The sequence below is a fragment of the Pavona decussata genome, unplaced genomic scaffold (assembly GCF_977016875.1).
Source record: "Pavona decussata unplaced genomic scaffold, jaPavDecu1.1 SCAFFOLD_155, whole genome shotgun sequence".
Classification (NCBI taxonomy): domain Eukaryota; kingdom Metazoa; phylum Cnidaria; class Anthozoa; order Scleractinia; family Agariciidae; genus Pavona; species Pavona decussata.
This window is the reverse complement of record NW_028145567.1, coordinates 1,232,501-1,259,008: the sequence shown is the minus strand read 5'-3', so window position 1 is coordinate 1,259,008 and position 26,508 is coordinate 1,232,501. Positions and strand designations below refer to the sequence as shown.

At 38.7% G+C, this 26,508-nt stretch overlaps 2 protein-coding genes across 6 annotated transcripts in view; both read left to right on the top strand.

The window, feature by feature from the left end:
• The first annotated feature begins 1,080 nt into the window (after nt 1-1,080).
• Nucleotides 1,081-12,894, top strand: LOC146465770 (protein DD3-3-like). Of its 3 annotated transcripts, none has more exons than XM_085128196.1 (11): nt 1,081-1,166; nt 3,480-3,544; nt 5,204-5,359; nt 5,572-5,658; nt 6,430-6,757; nt 7,177-7,395; nt 7,884-8,307; nt 8,920-8,976; nt 9,781-10,064; nt 11,255-11,296; nt 12,463-12,894. In XM_085128196.1, exons 3-11 carry the CDS (start codon nt 5,207-5,209, stop codon nt 12,786-12,788), a joined length of 1,920 nt encoding a protein of 639 aa, XP_084984322.1. In that variant the 5' UTR covers nt 1,081-1,166; nt 3,480-3,544; nt 5,204-5,206; the 3' UTR covers nt 12,789-12,894. The 3 variants fall into 3 exon arrangements, with proteins under 3 accessions (XP_084984322.1, XP_084984324.1, XP_084984323.1); XM_085128198.1 differs by having other exon boundaries at nt 1,110-1,166; nt 3,480-3,548; XM_085128197.1 differs by having other exon boundaries at nt 1,120-1,188; nt 3,501-3,544.
• Nucleotides 12,895-15,671: 2,777 nt separating this feature from the next.
• The window catches only part of LOC146465768 (protein DD3-3-like), a 27,889-nt gene continuing 17,052 nt past the window's right edge, over nt 15,672-26,508 (top strand). For 2 of the 3 annotated variants that reach the window (XM_085128204.1, XM_085128201.1), the window contains exons 1-9: nt 15,672-15,798; nt 18,751-18,906; nt 20,332-20,418; nt 20,898-21,225; nt 22,040-22,258; nt 22,806-23,220; nt 23,809-23,865; nt 25,189-25,472; nt 25,953-25,994. In XM_085128204.1, coding sequence (XP_084984330.1) covers nt 18,754-18,906; nt 20,332-20,418; nt 20,898-21,225; nt 22,040-22,258; nt 22,806-23,220; nt 23,809-23,865; nt 25,189-25,472; nt 25,953-25,994 — 1,585 coding nt within the window. In that variant the 5' untranslated portion in view covers nt 15,672-15,798; nt 18,751-18,753. Of the gene's footprint in view, nt 15,799-17,907; nt 18,236-18,749; nt 18,907-20,331; nt 20,419-20,897; nt 21,226-22,039; nt 22,259-22,805; nt 23,221-23,808; nt 23,866-25,188; nt 25,473-25,952; nt 25,995-26,508 lie in introns of those variants that run through there. The other variant, XM_085128203.1, reaches the window with a different exon arrangement.

Genomic DNA, 26,508 nt, shown 5'->3' with positions numbered 1-26,508 from the left:
ATTTATATGTCCAGTGGGTTTTATTTACGGACTGAAAATGATCAGATTTTTAAAACTAGGAGGACTGACTGACTCTTGACAAGTGAGTCTGGGAGTCAATGGGTTAATATTTGGTTTTAATTCTATGCCATTTTCCGGTTTGTTTAGTGGAGATATAGTATAACATATTCATTTCACGTTCGCACGAGCTCTGTGTAAACTGCAATTTAGAAAAGAAAATGATAACACTGATGCTAATTGCAGCGGGCGAAGATAACAGCACACTGAACGTAAAAGAGAGGTATTTTTAATATTTATTGATTAATGATAAATATCATACTGATAGGCTCGTTTTTTTCGATCTTGATGGCAATGATATACTCGACGAAGAACGGAAGAAGAAGAAAAAGAAGAGAAGAAGCGAAAGCAAATTAAAATCGGAACACGACATTTAATCGGAACACCGTCGCGTACAATATATGAAAATGGTATATTATTCAGTGAGCGACCCAGGCATATTCGGGAAAAAATTCGAGTGCTCCTATCACGGGAGTCGAACCTAAGACCTTCTGAATACTAGTTCGGTTGCTCTACCACTGAGCTGCAGGAGACAAACAAACATCCTGCCTGCTAGGATATCACTAGTATGACATTTCAAGGCCCCGAGAAATAAAAGATAAAAATTCAGGACAGTACCTGCATTAAGAGGAAATTGCAGGGAAAGGGCCCTGAAGCTGCGAGATGGCAAATCAAGCTCTGCAGTAATATTTTAACTCATGGGGAATAGAATTTCATAAATTTATTGCACGGAATAGATTAAACGCTTCTGTTTCGTACGGAACGTGATCTGGTTACAATATCAGTCTTTCTTTATAGAACAAAGTAAATAGAAAGAAAGTAACAACGTATTTATTTAACAAGCAGGAGTTCATTTTGTGCCGTATAATTGTTAGGTGTATCAAACTTTAAACAGCTGCAAGATTCTCAGAATGATACAAAGAAAACAAATTCTCCTATTGTCGTGGAAACGTAAACATTATCAAGCATCCATTAACTGCATGTAATAGTGTTTAATTTAGCCTAAGGATCTCTCTCGGCGGATACAATTTAAACGCAATACATCCTTTTGATTTTCATCACGCTGGGAACCGGCGGCACTTGGTGGAGTTCTAACCAGCCTTGTGCACGTAAGTTTTTAGAATTTTAATTGTTTCCTCTTAATACGAATCGACACTGTATCTATATAATTCATTTGGCCCGATTTTCTAAAGGTAAAGAAAGTTTTTTAACGCAGAACTTTATATGAACGTAAATTTCTGGTAATTTTATAACTTTTGCCGGCCAGAAGTGAATTTTTAAATTATTCTTTACAGGAATAAGGCCAATCCAAGCAACCATTTGATTTCTTAAAATTGTTGTCACGAGTAAGACTTAAAAGAAAGATACCATACTGAAAGCCACAGAAAGAGATAGTGAATGATTGCTGGTAATATGCTTGATTGTTAGACGTTTTATTTTCGAGAAGTACTTGTTTGGTTTGGCTTAAAAATCCCTCTTCGCAAATACCTTTTACTGACTTAAACTCGTATCCTTTTGATTTTCATTACATTGTGAAAGTGAGTGCTGACATTTCTTGTCCACGACACAGTTTTTAAAATTCAATTGATTCCTCTTATGAATCGACCCCGTGTATTTAAGTGTAGTTCGACGTTTTTGCTACAGAAAGGAACTGATTTCACCCAAGAACTCTGGTGAATTGAAACTTTATTGTTACTTTCTTAGACTATATTTGTTTTCAAGTGGCCTCTTAATTCTTGATTAAGAGAGTTGCTGCGACCTTGGTGTCTTCACTTTTATTAAACAAGACCAATTAAAGCAGCCTTGATTTCTTGATATCGCCGTCACAAGTTAGAATTAAGAGCTAAGATAAATTAAAGATAGTGAATCAGGATTTCTGCCGATACTTTGAGTGTCAAACGATTGTATTTTCTAGAGCTTGTGGGTACATAAGAACCTATAAGAGGTGCCTTTTTTATCATCACCGGATGCGGAAGGGTTGCGAAATTTAGGAGCTTAGGGAGCCAACGAAAAGATTTTGCCCTTTGGTGGGAAATTTGAGGTTTGGCTTACCTTCAAGGTATAAGGAAATGGTACAATTTCACGAGCCAATGAACTCCTGACAATTATCGTTTTATGTATGTAAAAGGGGTATCTTTTCGGTAAAAGTTGATATATGCAAGAAAAGGGGGTCGAGTTTCCGGGGGAGCCTCTCCCCATAAACTTTATTAAGCCCTCTCACCCCCCCCCCCCCTCTCTTCCTCACTTGTCTCGACAGTCATTATACAGGCCAAAAGCGGCTTTAGTATCCGGTCTTCTTTCATTATAAATGATCCAGCGTGTACATGGAATGTTTGTATAGTTTTATTTACTTGATGAAACCATTGTCGTTTTTGATTAGTTCACATTGACGTGCTACGGACTTAAATAGTGTGTTGTGGATTTATAATTGTCATGTAAATTTCCACGTCGGAAAACAAACCAGTTTTCATGAATGTCGGTTTACCTTTTAAAACAAAATACTCTTTATTCTGTAAAACTCCAAGAAACCTGTCCGTCCAAAAATAATTCCGTTATGAAAACGTCTGCTGGGGAGGAATAAAGCTTATCAAATGATTACGAAGTAAATTCATAATCCAAACCTGCCGAAAAATGCAAAGTGTTTGGACGTGGCAACTGAACAAGCTAAACTTCAGAAACAAGTTTAATTATAAGCATCGAAAATAGAAAAGAATAGAAACTTTATTAACATGCCAAAAACTAATAGCCTGGGAAATTTCCATACTAATTTGGGGACATAAGTTGATAGAATAGAATAAAACTATAATCAGTTTTTATCAATTTCTTTAAACCTCACAGGAGGAACTTTATAAAAATTGGCCAATTTTTTCAAGTTACAATCCATTTCCACCCTAGCCAACCCGCAGACAAAATGATTGATACTTCTGTGCCCTAGTAGGGTTATTTTTAACAAAATTGAACCATTATTTTAATGTTCTTACCACATCAATACAAATATGTTTTTTCCGCTATTCAAAGTAACACTAAAAATAGGTGAGTTAAAAACCCCGGGGGTTGAAGCTTGTCGGCGTCACAGTTCGTCAAAAATTGTCAAAATTTTTTCGCTTTTCACCTTTACTTCAAAAATTCAATGTCCATTCCTTTACATTTTGCGGTTCAATAGCCCTTGTTCATATTTATAGCAGAGTAGCTAATTGCACTCGAAGCTTCACTTTGTAAACGGAAGGCTGTAAAGTTGCTCATTAAGGAATTCCCAAAACAGGAAAGATGAAAGATACTTCACAAAAGAGTGTGACAATGCGTGAATTGAACGTCAAAAGAGGTTGGGAGTGAACAAGCTTTTAGTCCGAGCGCCATATAAAATCCCCCGTCAACAGTGAAATCATTCGATGTTGTATTGTTCAATGACTCATGTTTTCCAGGGAATTTTATATAAAGACAAGGCTTAAAGGCAAGAAGCAAAAAGGGCAGATACACTCAATTACAAGTATGTATAATTATGTAGTGATAAGCTAAATGGATACTTGGTTACAAGTTCTCATTACTGATGGAACAAACTGAAAATTTACTGGGTTGTTATTACTAGAGAGATTAAGCACCACGTTTACGGCAAACGGCAAACGTGAGATTCGCGTTTATGTTTTCTTGAAAAAATTACTACATTGATGATAAAAGTTCAAGATAATTCTGGCCTTTGATTCTAACGCAAAGCTACTCAATTTTTCTGAGAAACTGAAAACAGCGAGTGGTAAATGTTGTGTAAACATGGTCACGTGCTCATTTCTGCCGTTTGCCGTTTGCCACAAACGCGGTGCTTAATTTCTCTACTATCTACTATCCCGCAAAAATATCGAAGCACAGTCACCTCTGTAAACGATATTCCTTTGATTGGTACTTCAGAGAATACTTTTTTTATTTTCATTAATAACCGTAACGGTTATTCTCTTCCTTTAAAGAGGCAAACTGAAAATTCTCTCAAAATTTTTATTGAACTTTCTGAAATTCAGGCTACCAGCTCATCAACATCTAACTTAATTGAACGGCAGAACAGCAGTAACACAACTGTAGACTAGACTACATATTGCTCACATTCCTGCATATTATTATTTCATTTATAGACAAACCTAAGTTCTATCTAGATAAAGCAGCACCGATTAATAACAATGCTGGAAAATAGCTTTCATGTTGATGGTTAAGTGCTCAGAACACTTTAGGATTTCGTACACAGACTCGTAAGTTATCCATCTTGACAGAGAGTACAACGGGATAATGAATGCTTATTACAAGATTCCATTTGAGCGGGTCATACGTAAGGTTTTCATCCATGGATTTATAATAAGAACCACCGCCCCATTGTTAATTAATTAGCTTTCATTTGCAAGGTCAACTTAAAGATTTCTTGCACGGACTCAGATTGAACTTGGAACCACGTTGTCCTGGTCTGATAGCCCAGGTGCTGTACTGTGCTTGTTATCTATGAAGTGCATGCGGGGCAATCGACTGGACGCAATAACTCTCTTGCAATTAAGAGAGAGAAGTCCATTTTGGTCTATACTGACGATGCTGCTTCTTGTGTGGGATAAACCACCTTTTGCAGCGTCGTAAACTGTACCACAGCAAAGTAGTGCTGAACAGAATTCACTTGAATGATGATCCCAACTGTAGGTTTTCATCCACATACCTCGGGAAAGTACTGCCAAGTAGTTTTTCTTTAAAGCGGTTTTTAATTGAGTGTTGAAAGTAATTTGGTAATTGCTTTGGTTATGCTTTACTGCACTCTGTGATTGGTTAACAAAACTCGCGTCAATTTTTCAACCAATGAAAAACTAAACCAAAACCAATCACGACATGGTCGCACGTGTTTCAAGTTCCCGCGCTTGGCGCCACTTACATGCATTTGCTTCGAGTTCTGATTGGTTCGTTGCGCTGTTTACGTGTGTTGTGATTAGCCAACGTTATTACTTTGGTTTTGGTTTTACGACACTCAATTGAAAGCTGCTCTTAATCACAACTGACTTGTTTTATGTACCATTCACAGCATATTAATAAACAGTACTACAGGAAAAGTACTGCTCGATAGATTTCACTTAAATCATCGTAATTCCGATTTCCCTATTATAATGGTTTGTTTTTTGTTTGGTAACAGAGGATGAGGACCATATCTGTTTGGGGCTGCCTGCTGGCTGTTCTTATCGTGCCTTGTACGTCAGACATGTACATGCATTTCCCGCCAGGATCCAACAATCGACTGAACGGTAACCAAGACAACGTCAGGAACGCAAACCGGCTGTTTGATTCACAGGTAGGTCACGCGACAGAGCGGAATAAAAGCCCCAGCAATTTTTCCACTTTCCGTAAAACTGAACAATGTTATTTTCCTCACGTGTTGCTTGTAATCCATCGTCCCAAAAAAGATTTATCCTGTAAAACGCAACAGCATACTGCAAAAAAACGCTATCAGCTCATTTCCGTATCCCCACTGAAGTAAGATAACCCTTCCTTCTGTCCTTTTAGAATAACGGGAAGGCTGGATACAACGTCGGAGACAGTTTGGACAGTAACCCCGGAGATAACATTCCAGAGATCAGACAGCGACCAATGGTAATTAAAGCTTTTAAATATCTCAATTTCGATATATTAAGATCCAGCCTGAAACAATAAACAGCAGTGCGAGGCTCTGAGAAATATACCCATACATACTCTACGATTTATTCGTCAGGGCTTCGAGGTGATTGTTACAGGATAAATTTTAATATATCAAAATTGGGTTCAGATAAAAATATTTTAGATTGAGATTATAGACTGACCAAAGGCTTCACAGTGAATGAGCCATTTACAATCAATGGACCAATCAGAACTTGAAGCGAATGCAGATAAACGGCTTCGACGCGGAAAAACGCATGAGCAAGTCACAATTGCTCTTGGTTTGGCTTCTGGTTGATTGAGAATGTGGTAGGAGTTTTTTCTCAATCATTCAGTGTAGTAAAGCAAACCCAAAGGAACCGCAAAGTTGAAAATTGGACTGAGACACCAGTTCAAAACAAATTCTAAATCAAACTTCATTTAACGCTTTTGTTTCAGTGCACCGTGGTCTGCTGCATGTTTTAGCGTTGTCTAGACTAAGTGTTGATTGGCTTATCGAGAATTTAAGGGGTTTGAGGATGGCTTGAACTGATATGATCCTGGCTACTTTTTTGGGTTCTGGCAGTAATCATTTGGAGCGTTTTTGTTGGTTATTTTGACACTTGAATGACTGAGACGATTGATTCATTGATTGGTTAGTTAACTGATTGATTGATTGATTGATTGATTGATTGATTGATTGATTGATTGATTGAGTAATTGATCGTTGTTCGATCTTTGATTTCACAGGAGTTTTACATGAGTGGCTGTGACGCTAAAGTCAAAAGCGAGATGGAAATCATGTGGACAAACCAACACGGGACTGGCCCACAGACGGATGACAGAGTAGAAACACAAGTTATCCTGCAGTATATGTGTCAGCCATTCCCTGAGGGCAAGATGGAGAGCAGTGATGTCAACCGAGAGTTCCGTTATCACACGATTCGTAATGGTCAGACACTCAATACCCAAGGATTTGCAAACGGAGCCAGGGAGAATGCTTATGTCAGAAAGGACCGCGGCCTTCACGAACCAGCTAACTACTATCAGGCGTATTTCCGCAGAGAGCGAAACAAAGGTGAGATATTGAGGCTTATCAGCATGACAGAATATTGCCTTAATTAATTACACTACTTGGAACTACACCTATCTTACTAGCGTCATCTATCCCTTAGACCGTCGGCGTCACCCTAAATCAGTGAGAAGCTAAAAAATGCCAGGGAGCATTAAATATTGATAGCTGAGGTACAAGATGTACAGATGTACATAGGTACAGATGTAAGAAGTACGTTCCAAATGGGGTAGAAGTACAGATAAATTGTGGGAAAACTGGGTTGAATGGTGATGATGATGACAATGATGACGATGGAATTGATAGAAAAAATAGCGATAATAATGATTACTGATGATAATAACATTGGTAGTGATAATGATAATAATGTGTGAAAATCGCATTATTCTAAAATGACCTATTTTTACACTTTCCTCATGTCGCAGGTTTGTTCACCGCTGACCAAAATCTTAAAGGTACATTGCCGATTTACACGCGACAAAATGCGGCAGGAACAAGAAGGGGCTTCGAAATCCCCGAGGAGCGTGATTACTATCCATACTGGGGCCCCACTCCATGGAAAGACATTGCTATAATGGTTAGCGATAGGAAGACTGAGCAATTGATGAAGGAGTACGTTAACAGCCCTCATTATGGTCATAAATGTGAGTGTATACTAAATAAATGCAGGTGATTATAGTATATTGGCAGAACATAGCAAAGGCTGCATGCAACAATTTGAAGATCCCCAGAATAGATGGGTTGGCCGAAAAACAAAACGTCGAGAGCAACATGTGTAAACACATGTGTAAAAGAACAAACAAACAAAAAAAAAACAACCGCAACGACCAAAAACTCCTCCCTTAGCAATGCAAGTAGAATGCTTGTTTGTATTAATAGCGATGTGGCGACATATTGAATCAGTACACTCGAAGAGTCTTGAGAGCTTTCTCTACGAACTCTTGAGCAGAAAGTCGAAAACCACGAGGCTCGATCAATGTATACAATATAGCAAATTTAATACACAAGGAATTCTACTATGTAGCTCGAGAGAGACCACGCCTGAATGAATCTCGGGAGATCTGTTTCTATGATATCTTCCGTCAAAGGCCCGCAAAATCATTGAATGCCACAAATTAATTTTGCTTCTTAGATTTGTGTATCATGCCAACCACATTGGCAGGGAATCCAACCTGCCCGCCGGATAACAGTAACGTTCGCGCTGAAAAATGTGTCGCAAAGTACATCACCGAGGGGGCGTGTAAGGCTGCTAACGGGAGCTGGACGAAGTTTGTCACAAATTATCAAGAGAAGACTGCGGGAGTCTTGAGTACCTGTCATGACGAGGGAGAAATGAAGCTAGCAAGAGGCTTGCCATACGAACCGCACATGCTGTCACAAGGATCCGATCAAAAGGAACAGTATGTTCTTCTTCACAAACCACCAGATGTGATCTACGCTCCTTCCACTGTCGTAAACCACAACGGAATGAACATGGAAGGAAAGTTTTCGTCGTACAAATGGAAAGTTCCTTGTTTCGCCACTAACACCACTCAGCGTTGCGTGTTGCGATTAAGGTGAGCTAACAAGCTCCATTTGGTGAGAGAAGGCTTTTCACTCGTTAGATGTTTTATAAATATCATTTTTTCACTTTCATTTGTCAACCATCTACAGATATACAGGTGGTTTACAACCAATCCCTAGGGATCCAAAAGACAATGGTGTGGCAGCCATGTTGGATGACAGAACCTTTTGTTTTGTCCTCCAAAATGGCCGCCATACCGTTGTCTTTTTGGATCTCCAGGGATTGGTTGCAAACCACCTTAATTTACGAACTCGCAAAAACCAATGCAACTTCCTTTAGTGCTAATTCTATAATAAGTAGCTCACTTCGAACGTCTTTCACTAAAACTAATATTGGCAAACTACCCTGTCTTCCCTCTTATAATCGATGGACCTTGAATAAACATGCACCAAATCCAATATTATAACCCGATCCACGAGACTGGGCGGGCCAGCCTTAGTCAAACATATGTTCTAAGAAATGCTTCTTGACACAAGTCAATTTTTGGACTACAAACAATTGAGATATATCCGATAACTTAGAAGAGCTTCATGATCATGAATCTGGCCTTTGGGTTTTAAATAAATGGCATTCATGTATATCTATCTATATTTCTTTTGCACAGATACAACATTACCACTGATGACGTTCCACGTAACTTCACCGCCAAAGATAACAACAAGTAAGTCGATTAAAATTTGATTCATTAAATATTAGTGATAATAATAATAATAATAATAATAATAATAATAATAATAGTAATGATAATAATAGTAATAATAAAAATAATAGTAATAATAGTAATAATAATAATAATAATAATAATAATAATAATAATAATAATAATAATAATAATAATAATAATAATAAAAGGAGTGTTTCCAGGTAGAAATTGTATCCCATACTCAATAATATACTGTTCAATGGTTCCAGTTTCATTTGAATGTTTGAATGCTAATACTTTGGGAGTTTATCTGCACACTGAAAAGTTAGAACAGTACAATTTTTCAATAAACAGTACAACGTATACGTTAAGCTGTTCCACAGCTTTCATTTGAATGGACACATTCAAGGATTCCATTAGTTCACAATTTCAAGACTTAAAGCGACCTTGTACAGCAATATTAGCATTAAAATGAACAGAAAAATACAGCTCAGTAACTTTGGTTTAAATGGTGCCGCTGTAGAATTTTATTCAAAGAATCCCAAACACAACACAGTCACTTGTAAAACATTTTAAACGGTATTACAGGAAAGTAGAGCTCGTGGCTTTCGTTCAAATGGTCACATTGTAGATTTCATCTACGCCGATGAAAAGTGGTTAGACCAACCTTGTGCAGCACAATAAACATATCAAAGGAAAGTAATGCTTGAAAAGCTTTCCCTGAATGTTGATATTTTAACTCAGAGGTTATACAAACACATTACATCCAGATTTCCTCCATTTCTTTCCATATTTACCAATGAATTCTTTGTTTTCCTGTAGGGTTAAAAATGACCCTAAAACAAAGGCTACTGATGGTGCAACCGATCTTCAGCTCGCCTTAAACACAGCTCAGCTTGGCCGAACATTCCAAGATAGAAGTCACGTGATCATCCTTAAACCCCGGAGTCAACTGCCTTTGAAATACCAGCACTCCAACATTTACTACATCGGGGGAATGGGAAAGAGAGGAAACATTGTGCAGGCTTATCCTGCCATGGAATATCGCTTCACCCCTGAACGAATGACGATCACAACAAATGATGTGGTGTGCTTCGTCTGGTCTGGTAAGAACGTTTTTCTGAAACATTGCGTTATGCTAGAACCCTGGTAATTCAGGTTCTTGCTCGTCTGGAGTCTTCCAATATCTCAGTGGTTAGAGCAGCAGACCTGTGCCGTATGGAAGGTCATGGGAGCCACTCCCATTGAGAAATCAGATCTTTTCGTTGGCCTGTGGTTGTGACATGTTCTGCATTACTTAGCATTTATAATTTCTCTTTGATTTCCTACACAACCTCTAAAATTTTGCCCTCATGTCAGAGCAGAATATCATCTGAGATCTGTTTAACAATTATTCCACGAGCGCGCGTTGGATATGAGATGATAGATAGCCAACGAGGTGCGTAGCGCCGAGTTGACTATAATCATCTCATATCCAACAAGCGCGAGTAGGATAATTGTCAGTTATTAAAAAAAAAACAACAACAACAACAACAATTAAGAAATATTTCTAGATCTCGCTAATTTTGCTTTGCAGGTGCAACCAGAAGATAATTTAATGGCCGCTATTTCTCGGGCGTGGTATATTTTTAATGGCTCATATACCATGGTCACCTAGCCAATCAAATGCCTGGAATTGCATCCAGCTTTTAATCAAATATATATACATCCCGTGCAACAGGCAAGTCAGAGCTAAACGTAATCAGCACAAAGCGACCGAAATTCGAATCTTATATTAAATCTATCTTTACAAATCCTTACATTCTACATCTCAAAAGGCTCAAAATCTCAGAACTCTAGCCCTTGACTCAGGGAGAATTTATCGGAGGATAATGCCCGGCTGATAGAATGCGCAATATGTTGATGACAACTTTAAGTCGAAGGCATTACCATCCGCGATATACCAGCAAGTAGGAAAGGGCTTTATTTAATTTATAACCCTCCGACTGATTTCTGAAACACGGGCGCCTTACTATGGAAAAGACATTTATTAGATTTCAATAAACTGTGATTGGATTTCAACACTGAATAAGACGTAACACCATGACGTTCTTTGTTTGATTTCCTCTTCGAAAAAGATCCGGCGACTGTTATCAAATCGGACGACTGTTCGTCTAATAACCACTATCTGATATTGTACCACGTGACGTGTTATTGGCCAATGAGAATGCTCGCAAATTAATCGGTGGGTCATAAACCATCCAATTACAATTGTTACACATAATCTCAGTGAAGCATTTTTTTTCTCATTTTCCAGGCTCCAACAACAATCCCAACAATGATGGAGAAGGAACAGCACGTAAGATAATAGATACCTTCCTTGTTTGTTTGCTCGATATCAATTACTAGTTCCTATCATCGCGACCGATACCAATCGAACTGTAGACTTAAACGAATAGTTCTTTATAGAATAGTTCTTTATTTAAACACGATAAAATTCATCAGGAGTATAAAAATTAGAAATAACCTAACTATCCTGAACAAAATGCAAAAACTAACTACAACTAATCTAACTAGAACCTGTTTTTCATGAATACCGTGTATACTCTAACATTGAAAATGAAGATTAACTAATCTTTTAAATTGATTTAGAGAATTAGCTTCTCTCACATCACAGGGCAGGCTGTTCCAGAGAACTGCTCCGCCATAGCTAAAGCTGTTTTTTTTATTAAATTAGTTCGCGGAAACGGGACAAATAGTTAACAGAGTCCCTGAGGGAGTAATGCGTTTCATTTCGTTTAACAAATTTAGAGGATAAATATTCAGGAACAACACCATTTAAAAACTTGTATACCTTTGATGAGAAGATGTTGATGAGAACGGGGGTGATGCTAAGGAGCATAAGACAACTGAAGAGAACGAAACTGAATTGTCTCTTTCGAGGCTTTTTCTCTTCACACGTACACACGTATGACAAGATTACTTTTTCAGATACACTCGACCACAGGATCACAAGATTCATGTCAATTCGGCCGGGGAAAATGAGGGAAAGCAAAGACCAAACGTATAAACTTCTGATTTCTTTTTAAAAACTTGTGGGATTTCCAAGTAAGATGGTGACGTCATATATGCTGATGTCCGATCTCACCCTTGCAGTGAACTAATGTAAATCGCATTTGAATATGTATATAGAAAATGTGGTATATAACTACCATTACCTTTACCATATTGCATGCATCGCCACTTTGAGAAGAGAACCTGGGGCCCGTTTCTCGAAAGTCCCGGTAACTTGCCGGGCCCGATATGTATATTTTTTTAGCCGATTACACAGTGATTACAAACACGATACTTGGCCAATGTTTTCATGGAATTATAAGATTATAAAATTTATTATTCAAAGCTAACAAAAATTGACTTCTATTAAGAAACATTTATCGCCAAAGACACTTATCGGGCCCGGTAAGTTACCAGAACTTTCGAGAAACGGCCCCCTACTGGATCCGATGCTGTTGCTTTACATTTCAGGTACTGATCGTACGAACGTTTGCTGGGTAAAGGAAGGATGCAGTTCTCTTAAACCCCCAGCTTGTTCTAGCTTGCCTCTTGAAGTTGTGGATCACGTGGATAAATTTAACCCTGCCAAGCTGAATGTTCACCTCAACAAGGGATGTTACGTCGGTGACAAACTACAGGCTCAGCTGAATAACGCGCCAGCCTCCTGCAACCCGCCGTGTTTCCGCATCACGCGACCTGGGGAGTACTGTTACATGAGCACGCGCAATAACAACTTCTCCAATCGACGTCACATGGGACAGATCACCGTCACCCAGGCGCCTACTGTTAGTGCCTAAATTCTTTCACACGCGCTGCTCTGTTGTAAGCCGTAATGTTTAGTTTAATAGTTTGAGATCATGAGACCGTTTGGTGTTGTCTTGAAATAAAAGAAAATTGACGCAGCATCACTGCTTGTAGAAGTGTTCATTACCGTATTATGCATCAGTCAATTCCAGCTGTTCCCATCCCCCCCCGGGCAATAGTGGGGCATTTTCCCACACTGTCCATCCCGGGGGTCGGGCATTAGCCTTTCACCCAATTACCCCAGGCATTTGACCATCTCACTTTTTTCACTCTACAGTTTTGTCGCTTCCTTAATGACAAATTCATCGGAAAATACAGTGCGCCGGGGAGTTCTTATTGAATACGTCTAGAAAGGACATAAGATTGGACGCTGGAGCTGTAGAATGACCTATTTTTGCACTAACTACGGGAAACAAGACCCAGCTGGGACTTAATTTGGCCTGAACGAGCTTAGATTTTACTGAAAGTAAGACGAGAAACGAAGAAAAATAAAACATTTTTGACAAGTTTGAGCCACATAAATTGACCGTGCCCCGCCCAAATAAGGGCATAGTTTCAAGAAAATAGTTGGGGCTTGAAAAACCTAGACCGTGTGCTGGTGATCCATGACACGAAAACGAGCTGTTTCAATAGTAAGCCGGCCCTTCAGGCAAAGAAAGTGTTCAGAATTGTCCCCAGGAAAAGTATACATTACTTCAGTGTCGGTTAACGGTTCAGTAAAACTTAATCGACCTAACGCTGACGGTTGACGGTGAAATCCGGCCCTCAGAGATTTGCAGTATCAGTTGAACATTAAAGCTTCGTATTGGACGAGTGACGGAAACTTCAAAGTATATTCATTCCAAGCGTTATCATTCAATAGACAGAATCAATATATAAATTAATTGGATGTTGGTTGTTTATTCCAACCAGGAAAAAAATTTAAAATCAGGCTTGCCACTGATTTTATTCAGGATTACGTCTGTAAATCAAGTAAAATAAAACGTGCTTACAGTTGTAATGGAGCGAACTGAGTGTCGTAAATCCAAAGCCAAAGGAAGTAAATCTGATCCAACCAACCAGAACAGACGTAAACAGCAAAACGAACCAATCAGAATTTGAAGTAAATGCATGTACCCTGCGCCAAGCGCGGGAAAACGAGGGGGACCAAGATACGGTTGGTTTTGCTTTGGTTTCGCTTTGGTTGAGAAAATGGCGCGAACTTTGCCAACCAATTATTAAGCGAATACAAAATTACCCTCGACACTCAATGGGAAACAGTTCTAGTAATAGTGTAGGTATTATAGATTAATTATGAGTATTATACGTCAGGTTCTAGATAAGGAAAAAAGCGGCAACCACTAACACATGCATGAAGTTCCCTGTCACTTTTAGTGATAAGAAGTTTTTTTTTTTTTTTATGTGAACAATGTTGATACAACAAATAAACTTTTTGAAGATCAGTGATGTATACTATTTTTCCCTTGATCAGTTGTTAATATTGATTTTCATCATGGGCGCTATTGTGATGAATATAAGAGGTGTAGCGAGTGGTATTTTAGAATACATGGCTCGCAAAATTTCAATCCAATTTCACTGGCTCGGAGTTTTCATTGCTGTTGCAAAGCTAATCTTGCGATCGCAGAAACTGAGAATGCTCACATCGCTGTCTCTCAAAGTCTCGAATTTACCGTTTATAAACCTTACGTATACAATCTATGGATATCGGCTTATCATCTATAAAAGCACTCTGACAAATGGTTTTTTAGATATAGGTGCTTCGGACGCATCTGAAACGACAACATCACGGTGGCGTCACGTTTTAGATCTTTGTTTACCACACATAATCACTGAAACGTTTACAAACCGTACCGTATTGACGCAATAGTTATTTATAAGCGTACTCATTTTATTAAAAATGATCGTAAAAGGCCACTGAGGCCGCTGAGGTTTTTAATATTAGTGAGATCGATATCGTCTCAGTTGTCCAATTGTTTGCCACCAAGGCAAGAGTTTAGCCTGGTTCAGAGATATCAAAATTCGAGAATACACATATAGGCAAAATATACAGCGTGGTTTTTTACCCTCACCATGAATCACATAATAATACATTTATTACCGAGTACGAAGCTCTCAGTCATCAATATCGCTTCAGAAGGTCTTAATAACCTAGAAATTTCGATTGAATTTTAAAGGAAAACGGCCGCTTTCTTTGTCGTGTTGCTGTCAAAAACATTAAGCTCGAACATGACGACACAGCACGTCGTTAGGTAAGCGAAAATAAGGTCAGCTACGATCAGTTAAGAAAGCAAACCGTGAAAAGCTAAAAAAAATTCGATGGATAGAGCTCTGTTCCCTAACCTTTTCCACAACTTAAAATTAAAAATTCAGCTGAGGAATCCAAGCAGATAAAAATGTGTTAGCGTGCACAACTAATAGTCTCTTTATTAAGGCCTAAAAATGATCTGACAAAACGACATTTGAAGTATTTTTCTTGAATATTCTCGTTGGCTGCACCCAACAAGTTCCGTATTGAGGCTTCCTGGTTACGTGACTCACGTCCATATTGATTTACTGAGATACCTTTATGACTTTTGGAACGATCTTTGCTTGTTGCAAATTTTTTCGCCAGTAAACGTACAAACAAGAGTGGACAGGAAAGTCCTCTACCAAGATTAAGACACTGGCATGCAACCGAAAAGGATGCCGAGGAGTTTGCAGTGCTCGCCTTGACACATAACTCGCCAGAGTTGAATGACCATATCAAATGGCTTTATACAATCCGATGCTTCAATGAGTTAGGAACTACTGCTAGGAAGTGACGTCAACAGTGGAACACACGTATTGAGCAGCACCCTGAGTATATGCCTACCAATATGTTATAAATTAAACTCGGACTGACAGCTACTAAACTTAAGGAGAAGTTGTTCCGCAAGTACCGTGCAACGATCATAGGATCCGTTACCTGCTGTCTACTGCTGTATTCTGCTACCTTACACCCAACGCTGTCAGTCGCCAACCAAAGTAAGCTTTATACATTCGTTTTTATCTCCTATGTTGCCGAATAATTAATGTATGCTAAAAGGCTAGAAACAGTGTCTTCTATATTAAGTAACAATTTAAAATGGTCAACGTTTCTTTAAAACGGTTATTCTCCGTCACAATTGGTATTGAATTAAGTGCTACTCGCGGGGAGACCTAACAAAACTCGGTTTGGGGCTCTATATAATAATAATAATAATAATAATAATAATAATAATAATAATAATAGTAATAAGAAGAAGAAGAAGAAGAAGAAGACTAGAAGAAGAAGAAAAAGAAGAAGAAGACTAGAAGAAGAAGAAGAAGAAGAAGAAGAAGAAGAAGAAGAAGAAGAAGTAGAAGAAGACTAGAAGAAGAAAAAGAAGAAGAAGAAGAAGACTAGAAGAAGAAGAAGAACAAGAATAGAAACAGTTAAAACTAGTCAATAGCAGAGTTCTATATTACGAAAAACTAAAATTAAATGATTGTAATGATAAAAAAATGAGCTACTTGTGAACTACTAAAAATCAATCTTGAATTGAAAAGCGCTAATCACGATTATTATACAAATTCACATATTTACAATACACGAAGTTTTGCTTTCTGAAATGAAAACGTCTTCGTGACGTTCACAAACAAAACATAAACAGTTACACATCTAACATTGCCAGGCAAGGAATTAAATGATTTTGCGGCCATTTTTGTGATAGTGTCTGATTCTCTAGCAATCGATAAGGTAGGAGCCGAAGATGAACCTTAATACAGATTGTAAATACATGAAGAATGAAATTGAAAACGCAAATGCTTCGCGGAAAGGCCTCGTTATACAACGCTTTGTGAGTCATTTTCAGTAAACTCGGTTCGATCCTTTTGCGTATTGGTAACGCAACTCAGCTTAATAAACAGCATCATTCAAGGTAGCACGTTGTCTGAGAACAAATGCCGCGAAACGCCTTGAACTGTCTGTAAACGCTTGATTTGAGATTCTGGCGGGGGACAAAAGTTGGTATAACTGATATGGTATGCTATTATTGAAGTAGAGTTTCTCATTATATATAAAGGGAAATTTAGAGTCTTTAATAACATTTAAAATAACTGAGAACGCAATAGTGTTGCATCAAAATTGGAAAACCTAACGCGCTTTAGGCTTTGAAATTAACAACCGCAAACTGAAATGCATGAAAACCCGGAAACGTTTCATTCCATACGGAAGATAATTTGACGTTTGAGCGTTTACTCCGGCCTGCGGAACTGCGGAATCCCTCACATGACGCACATGGGGTGTATTTGATATTGCTTATGACCATACTTCCCTTACAATCAGTACTCGGACGTCATTAGACTTGCTTGGACCAATACTGATTGGAAATCTTTTCTTATCAATCTGCTCAGTTGGATTTATGGCTGGAGCAGTCAGTACTTGTAGAATTTTGAAATAACTGATCTATCAACGATAAAACCACAACAACAACATTTTGGTTCAAATATTAATTCAGACATCTAGCGGATTAAACTGGCCTTTTCATAAAGTTTTAACTTCAAAAATTAAGTTCATGATGTTTCTCGTCGAACAGCAATTAAAACAACTGAAAATAACGTAACGATGAAAATTTATCAAATTAAAACAGGCAGAAAATCATAAGCGTTTCTGTGGTTTTCAGGCTCAGTGATCAGTACTTTTTCAAGGCAAAATATCATTAATTATTTTAAAATTCACCTAGTTTAGTTTCTTCTTTCTCCGTTACTGACGACGTTTTTTCTTTTATTTTAATATATATTTTTAGGGATTATCGTTTCAAGGTCTGTTAATAAAGTTTAATATACGTCGTTTTCGCATCTGACGAATTCATCGTGTAATAATTTGGCCGTACAAGGAGCAAATATGCAATTATGTCGTTCTTTTTAAGATGAGCCAGTCAACTCATCATTAAAACTGCATTTTTTTCTCACAAAATTGCAATGACTCAAGCAGAAGGTCACCAGGTTCTCGGGCGGGGCCGTCAGTAATACAAAAAAGCGATATATAGAGACTGATTAAACTTAGTTTAATAAAAAATCCAGAACACTTTATTATGGGACAAAAACCCCAAAGATCTTGTTAGCCCCATCTATGTATTTACCGTTCTGGAATTTGAAAAACAAATATTCGTCAGATTGTCGGTGAATACCGAAACTAATACGAATATTTACCTCACCGGCCGCACAGCTTTGTGGCCTGATCAATATCACCCGCTTTTCACCTCCACTTCAAGGCAATAATTCCTAATTGCCAATTCTTTGTTTTCGAATCCCATTGTGGTTTTATAATTGCTCAACAAGTGGTATAAAATCCCTTTCGCCGAGTCCCAGAAGCAAAATAAAACGAAACCCGTCAACAAGTGCTTGGAGTTATTTCGGCGTTGGCTTCTTAGCAAGGCGTCGTATCCAGATTCTGGTGTAATACTAAGGTAAGCTCGACGAGATAATGACAGTTTTAAAGGGACTTTTGTCGTTTAAAAGTTTGGAACATTTGACAGATGTACTTTATCTACCCATCGCAAAGAGAATCTAGCATTTGCACAACCCGCTACTCGACTGTCGCAAGTCAATTTTATTTTATTTTATTTTATTTTTTTTTAATAAACTTTATATGACAAGTCAACAAACTGTACAACATTACGGCGACTGAAAGCGACACAAAAACAAAGAAAACTTTTTTAAAAACACTCATCGGTCTTCGGTCTTAATGACTTGAAAGCACAAAACAAGGCTCTGCAATCGCTGAATGAAGAAGAGTTGCTCGCAAGTCAATTTTAAGTAATAGAGTGGTTAATCTAATCGACCGATAGAAACTCGGTTAAGTCTAAGTTTGTCATTCAGTATATTATACTTCGATAGTAAAATGTACCTAGAAAATGACCAGCTTTTTGGCAAGCAGCCAGTTCACAGACTTTTTAATGCTTTGTATTACAACAGGCCATGAGGACCTTTCTCGTTTGGGGCTGCCTGCTGGCTGTTCTTATCGTGCCTTGTACGTCAGACATGTACATGCATTTCCCGCCGGGATCCAACAATCGACTGAACGGTAATCAGGCTAATGTCAGGAATGCAAACAGGCTGTTTGACTCACAGGTAAGACCGTTTTTTATGACATACAGGCTTTCTCAGTCTGTGTTGATTATGTATAGATTAAAATTGCAACAGTACTACGGTCACAATTTATACAACTATTTCAATCAACGTTGTCGGATCAAATCTTAAAGCTTAAAAACATCTTCAAAGAGGCTGCAGCCTCATCCATTTGATATCCTAACATTTCTTTCATCCAAATGTCTCGCCATCTTATATCTTCACTAGACAGACGAGGCATAGCTGATTTTGATGAACTTATTCCTAAAAAAATCCACAGAATCTTGAGGTCTTGTATTATAGCTTTATACTTTGATCCGACAACGTTAATTGGAATAGCTGTATAACGCTAAAATCCAAAAGTTCTAACACGCTTTACAAAAGTGAAAAAAAAAAATATTACAACAGCAAGGGTGTTAAAAATATGCTCACAAATTGTCTAAAGATGTCAAAATAAACAAGATATTAACTAAATGATCGTCTCGATAAAAGCAGTTGAGGACTGAGTACTTTCCTGTGGTGCTGTTTATGATGCTGTGCAAGGTGAAGTCTACAAGAGACAGAAACACAAACGCGTGCCCATTGAAATGAAACCGCTTAGAACTTTCTCCATATTTTACACGTTATATTGGTTATTGCGCTTTACCAGATGGTGCTAGCTTTCAAGTCTGTGGATGAAATCCTAAGGTTTGACCCAGTTCAAATGAAAATAACTAAGCAAGTATTTTCATTTGACGCTTTTTGGTGAAAGGATAAAGCGCCTTGACAAAACAGAAGATTCATAAGTTCTCATGGGAAAGTTTCCTGACAGACCACAACGGGGGCGTTACATATTGACGTGCGTCATACATCAATGAAAGTAAATAATGTATACATAAACTGCGGAAGAAAGAATGAACAAGTGAATGATCATCGCAGTTAGAGCGGTTTTCAATTGAGTGTCGAAAGTAATTCGTGTTTGCTTTGGTTTTCCATCACTATGCTGTGTAATTGGCTCACAAAACTCGCGCCACTTTCTCAACCAATGGGAATCCAAACCAAAACAAATCGTGTTTTGGCCGCACGCGTTTCTCCGCGCTTGGCGCAAGTTACATGTATTTGCCTCGAATTGTGATCGGCTCATGGTGTTTTTTACATCTGTTGCGATTGGCCAGAGTAATTACTTTGGTTTTCGTTTTGCGACACTCAATTGGAAACCGCTCTATCTAGTGATGTAGTTATATAGTTATTTCTTTTCGCAACTGCTTAAGTTGCGTACAATTATAACTGCGATGATCATTCACTTGTTCATTTCTTACGTCAATGTCAGTAGGGAATTTTCTGGCACACTAGCTGGCCATGATGGTCGTGATTCTCAGTTTAAACTGTTTTTCCGCTTCAATGCAACAATGGTTTTACATCTTCTGCATTCATGTTTTTCTCTCTTAGAATAACGGAAAGGCTGGGTACAACGTCGGAGACAAGTTGGACAGCAATCCCGGAGATAACATTCCAGAGATCAGACAGCTACCAATGGTAACCATACATTCTCTTGTCTATAGATTTATGACTCAGTCCTCTTTTGAGAGAATCGAGCGCAGTAGTGCAGATATTATTGCGCTGGACTTTCTTTTGGAATTCCAAGGAAGCGGATAAGATCTTTATTGTTGGATATGAGAGATATTTTTTACAATAACTGTCAAATTTCTCGCGCGCTGATTGCATGGATCGTAGCTAATGTCTATAAGAGTACAGACAATAAAAATGACGTCAGATGTAACGCGCGCGCTTTCTCGACAGAAAATAAAGCCAGTTCCGCTCGTACTTTTTCCATGTCATGGCCTGCTGCTCGTGCTTCCACTTGAGTTTTAAAACACTTTACGACGTCATTTTATGGTGTATAAGAGTATACACCATAGAAAACTGCCGTCGATTTGTTAAATATACATTCGCTAGGCTCTCTGATACCTGTAATGCGTTGTAAATCTTTTTTTTTCTTTATCATCATCTGTTAGGAATTCTACATGAGCGGGTGCGACGCTAAAGCTAAAACCGAAGTGGAAATCATGTGGACAAACCAACACGGGACCGGACCAATGACGGATGACAGAGTAGAAACACAAGTTATTTTGCAGTACATGTGTCAGCCATACCCTGAGGGCAAGATGTCGTCGAGTAATGTGTTCACAGAATTTGATTACCACACGATTCGCAACGGTCAAAGACTAAACACCCAAAGTTTCAGAGACGGAGTTAGGGAAAATGCTTATATCAGAAAGGACTTTGGACTTCATGAGCCAGCTAATTACTACCAGTCTTATTACCGCAGAGAGAGAAACAAAGGTGTGAAGTAGCTTTAATCAAGTAATCATACTAATGGAAGCTAAAATCTCAGAGATATCAGGTTAGATTCTGTAATTCGAATCCTTTTCTTTGCAGCTCAAAGGACCATTTCCGAGTTGCTTGGAACCTCATTTTCAAAACGAGGACGCAAACCTTTCACATCAATGAAAACTAATTTTCATGATAACCTGGAAAAACTAGGTACCAAGCGGGCTCCCTTTCAGAACGACTGTATTAATCAGAAATTGAAGCCCATAACGAGAAATATCACATTAAAATTAGCCCGTTTACCAAGGTTGAGGTTCTGTCGTTTGATTACAACCATGTCAGTAGAAGGCTTTCAAAAATCGAAAAAATTAGAGACATTTGTGTGGAATTTGGGCGATCTTTGGCAGGTCACAGCCTGGTTGCTATGCAATGAAACATAACCAAACATAGTGAACTTACAGATGTTTATGTGGTCTTCTGGTGATGGGGTTCAACTCGTCATATATTGCAATTTTAATGATGTGAAAAACTATGACCTAGTTCCATTATGAACTTCGGAACAGGCAATTGACACTCTTAACCCATACCAAGGATTCAGCGATGGAATGCACTAAAACCTTAGGGTATAACCCTGTCATTTTCTAACATCATCTCAGAGCCGGTCAAACTAGTTAAGTTTGTAGTGCCTATGGTGACGGCAGTTAATTCACGCCATGGGTGCACCCGCTATTCAAACAAACATATTGCATTATCGGTTTTGAAAGCTTTATATCTTGCTTTTATATTAGATTTGTAAGAGTTGCAACGCTTCTTGTTTATGTCGCAGGTTTGTTCACCGCTGACCAAAACCTGAGAGGGGATAAACCAATCTACACGCGGCAAAACCCAGCAGGAACAAGGAGGGGCTTGGAAGTCCCTGAGGAGCGTGATTACTACCCTTACTGGGGCCCCACCCCTTGGAGGGACATTGCTATCATGGTTAGCAATAACAAGACCTACCAGTTAATGAAAGAATACGTTAACAGCTTGGATTATGGCTTCAAATGTGAGTTTCTCTTAAAATACTTCTTATAGTTGGCTTATATGATCTATTGACTGAGTTAATCTTCCTCTTGATAAGGCCTTTTTCAAGGTCTAAAAAATACTTCACGTTAAATGTTGTCCAAGGTTTTCGTACACTCTTAAACTAAGCTGTTGTTAGAGTGTGCATATTGTGCAGATTGAAACTGCCGGATAGTGACTTAACCACGGGATAAAGTTATCCGGCCTTTGAACAACTGGGGCCACTATGAACTCGACTCAAACATAAGCCACCAGCGCCAAACGCGGGAAAACATACATCATTGGTTTTGCTTTTGTTTCTCATTGGTTGAGAAATTAAAGTGGCTCGAGTTTTGCTAACCAATCACAGAACGTAGTGAAGAAAACCAAAGCATCAGAGTACTTTCGACACGCGAATGAAAATTGTTCTAATATAAGTTCACTTGATAATATTTTCTTTTTATTGCCGGTCTTCGTTCGCTATTACACCTCTTTGCTATGCAAACCAAAGGATATCAAGGTTACTGTTTCAAATTCTTTTTTTCATATAGATATGTGTATTATGGGAGGAAAAAACGCCAAATGCCCAAGAGAAAATGACAATACCATTGCCGAAAAATGTGTCGCCAGTTATATTACAGCAGAAGCTTGTAAGGCCGCTGGAGGAACCTGGACAAAATTCGTTGCAAATTATGTGGAAAAAACTGGTGGAGTTTTAAGCACTTGTCATGGTTTCGGAGATATGAAGCTGGCGAGAGGAGTGCCGTACGAACCACACAAGTTGTCGCAAGGAGCGGATCAACAGAAGCAGTTTGTTCTTCTTCATAAACCACCAGATGTGATCTACGCTCCTTCCACTGTCGTTAATCACAATGGAATGAACATGGAGGGCAAGTTTTCTTCGTACAAGTGGAAAGTTCCTTGTTTCCCGACCAACACCACTCAACGATGCGTGTTGCGGCTAAGGTAAGCCAGATATTGTGTTTCCAATAGAAAGAAACGAGAGCCACAATTATATTGCTTGTGTTTCGGAATTCAGAATCCAGAATAAAATTACAGAAAATCTTCTCAAGCCCATTACCTAAATCAATCGGGAAGATCGTAACATGCCATCGGTTCCGGTCCAAATCGGAGCCGCATCTATCCAGGATGGCGGATGGCCTTGTAATGTTAACACATGTGCAATCCCAGGTCCCAGTCCTTTTCATCGTTTCGAGCGTTTTAGTTTGGATAGGTGAAAACGATACGAAAACGCTAGTGTGGATGAAAATATTTTGCTTCGTTTTCGCCCAGAGGAACTGAAACGGACACTTTTGAAAACGAATTCGTGTGGATGGGGGGCTCAGACTTCCATGGCAATTAAAATTATAGTTTTGACGTTTACATTAGCATCCATACCCTAAGCCACGATCCTTGCAACCCAAACCCAGCTGGTTCAGGCATGCCTCAGAACTGGATTACTCGGCTCCGACAAGTGTGAGCCTCTAGGCTCCTCAAAAGACTAGGCATCTGATGATCCTACTCATTCTCTGCCATAAATTCATCTCTTTGCAGATACAACATCACCACTGATGATGTTCCACGCGAGTTTGATTCCAGGAATAATTCAGAGTAAGTGGCTGATTTGGTATATGAGTCAGTAAACAATAGACCATGCATTGATTTTTAGGGTTGGGAACATTGTTCTGTTGTTTTTTTGTTCTGTCGACCAACCATGTAAGACGCATGCAAATGGCGCAGGTCGCCCCTCAATAAATGCAAGAATGTTAACTACGAAATCCCACAGGAAAGAACATGTAAAAGAAACTTGATAGAGTAATTTTATATCGAGGTATATTCTCATTTGTTGAAAACACAATTATGAGTCGAGCTGATTCCCCGGTAAGCGAGAATAACAGACAACTTTGTTGGAATAAATTTGGCCACGGTTGTGGCAATTAAGTTCAATTAAAAAAAAAATATCAAACTCATAACACAGCGACAAAAATTAAAGTCCTTAATCTCCTGTTTACAAATGGGGCGACAAAACTACACCTGGTTTAAGGTGTTCTATCCAATCATGAGGATTAAGTAATAAAACATTGATAGATGGCAAAATGGAAAGGAGGTTGGAAAGACATTTCTGGGGATCTGTTCAATCTGATGGCGAGGAGAAGAAGAAGATTACCTCGGCAAAAACTTTATTTTATAACGCTTATCACCATCTCTAACTCCATTCGCAATACTTATGCTACTATCCGTACCTGCTGGTGCATCCGACCTCCAACGGATTATCACGTGAGCACCACGCCTCGATATCAATAGCTATTGAAAACAACAAAGTAGTTCTACGAACGTATATGGCCACCGATGCGACACATTAAGGTGTCAGAGGTACTTAAAGGGGGGTAATGTCACAGGGACTGTGCTCTGTTTTGGTCAAATCTACAGGGATTTGAACCTCCGAGAAAAAAATGTCACGTGATTTCTCAAAAGAAGAGCAAACCATAATAAGTTTTTACTGTTTTTTTTCCCCGATGCACAAAGGGAAGAACTTGATACAATTGGTCATTTATTTTAAGTTCAAGTTGCGATCCATTTCCACCCTGGCAATCCACAATCCTGCGATGACTATTCTTAACAAACCCGGACCATTAATTTAACGCTTCCATTGATGCAGATGTGTTTTTGGCCTTTTAGGGTGACGTTAAAAATAGATGATACTTTCTCAGTTGAAAAGTCCTGAAATGTCCGCAGTAGTGAAGAATCGAACTCATCCTTCTAGATTTCAAATAAAGACAGGGAAATAAGCCCTATTTTTTTGTTCATTTCATTACTGATTTGGTACTTTCCGCTACCCCCCACCTCCCACACCACCACGCCATGGATTTCCAAGGGAGGGATTCCTTGAGCCGTTATTATTTTTTCCTAAACAACAATTGTTGTCATTTACAGAGTTGAGAATGACCCGACAACAAACGCGGTCGACGGAAACACCACTCTACAACTCGCGTTGAATACAGCTCAACTCGGAAGAACGTTTCAAGACAGAAGTCACGTGATCATACTTAAACCCCGGAGTAGCCTGCCTTTAGAATACCAGCATTCCAACATTTACTACATCGGGGGAATGGGGAAGAGAGGAAACATTGTACAGGCCTATCCCGCCATGGAATATCGCTTCACTCCTGAGCGAATCACTGTTACAACAAATGATGTCTTGTGTTTTGCGTGGTCCGGTCAGTTAAAAAAAATAATTCAATTCTATCCAAGCTGAAAAGATCTGGAAAAGAAGAAATTTAACTTAGCTTGACCATAATATTATATTAATATTTCGGCTCGATGTAAATCATCGGTTGTCGGACAGTCAGTCGGTCAGTGAGTCGGTCAGTCAATCAATCAATCAATCAATCAATCAATCAATCAATCAATCAATCAATCAATCAATCAATTGATTGAAAAACCAATCAATAGCTTGTCAATACGACAATTACCCAACCAATGCAAGCTTTAGCTAGTCAGTTTATCATTCATTCAGTCAATGACTCAAACATGCCACCAGTTTAACTAATTAATCAATCAGTCACTCAATCAACCATTTGGTTCGTCCCATCGTTCACAGCAGCTGACATCGGCTCAACTCAGGTTAAACCACTTTTTTTAAAAAGAAGGGATTCGGAATTCGGTAATTCATTCTTGTCGTTATTTGTCTCTTTCAGGTTCTAACAATAATCCAGACAACGACGGGGAAGGAAGAGCACGTAAGTGAAACTGTGCCACACTTGTTAATGCATACTATACATACCCATTTATTACTATTTTCACTTGGCTTCCAGGCATAGGGGAATAAAAGAAAAAATCAAATATTCATATAGGAACCTCTGTTCAATTTCTTTTGTTTTATTCTTAACCTAGCCTAGCCTAGCCTGTATGGCAGCCAAGTAAGAATTTTAAGATGTCGAAATTGACCTGTTAGCTAGCCTGGTCATTTATGGGATATGATTTCTCGGGACTGCCAACAGCGTTTTAATATTCTTTTGAAAATCACGGAGGGAAACGCGAATCTTAGAAAGCGTGAACTCGCGAGGAGCAAGGCACGGATAGCGCGAACTCGCGATGGTCGAAGCGTCTCTCTCTCCAGCCTTACTTTTTACTTCCTCGGACGTTTCAGACTTTTCCTGTTGATGGCGACTTACAACTCCAAAAATTGACTCTTGCGGTCAGTAGGTTTCTGGGATTTGTTTGAAATGATGTATTCATATCTAAATTATACGA

What these genes read in the sequence shown, in the direction of transcription:
- LOC146465770 (XM_085128196.1), top strand. Translation starts at nt 5,207, where the DNA reads ATGAGGACCATATCTGTTTGGGGCTGCCTGCTGGCTGTTCTTATCGTG. An exon ending in ACCGGCTGTTTGATTCACAG is followed by an intron (nt 5,360 to 5,571) that starts GTAGGTCACGCG and finishes CTGTCCTTTTAG; the next exon opens with AATAACGGGAAGGCTGGATA. An exon ending in CGTTGCGTGTTGCGATTAAG is followed by an intron (nt 8,308 to 8,919) that starts GTGAGCTAACAA and finishes TCTTTTGCACAG; the next exon opens with ATACAACATTACCACTGATG.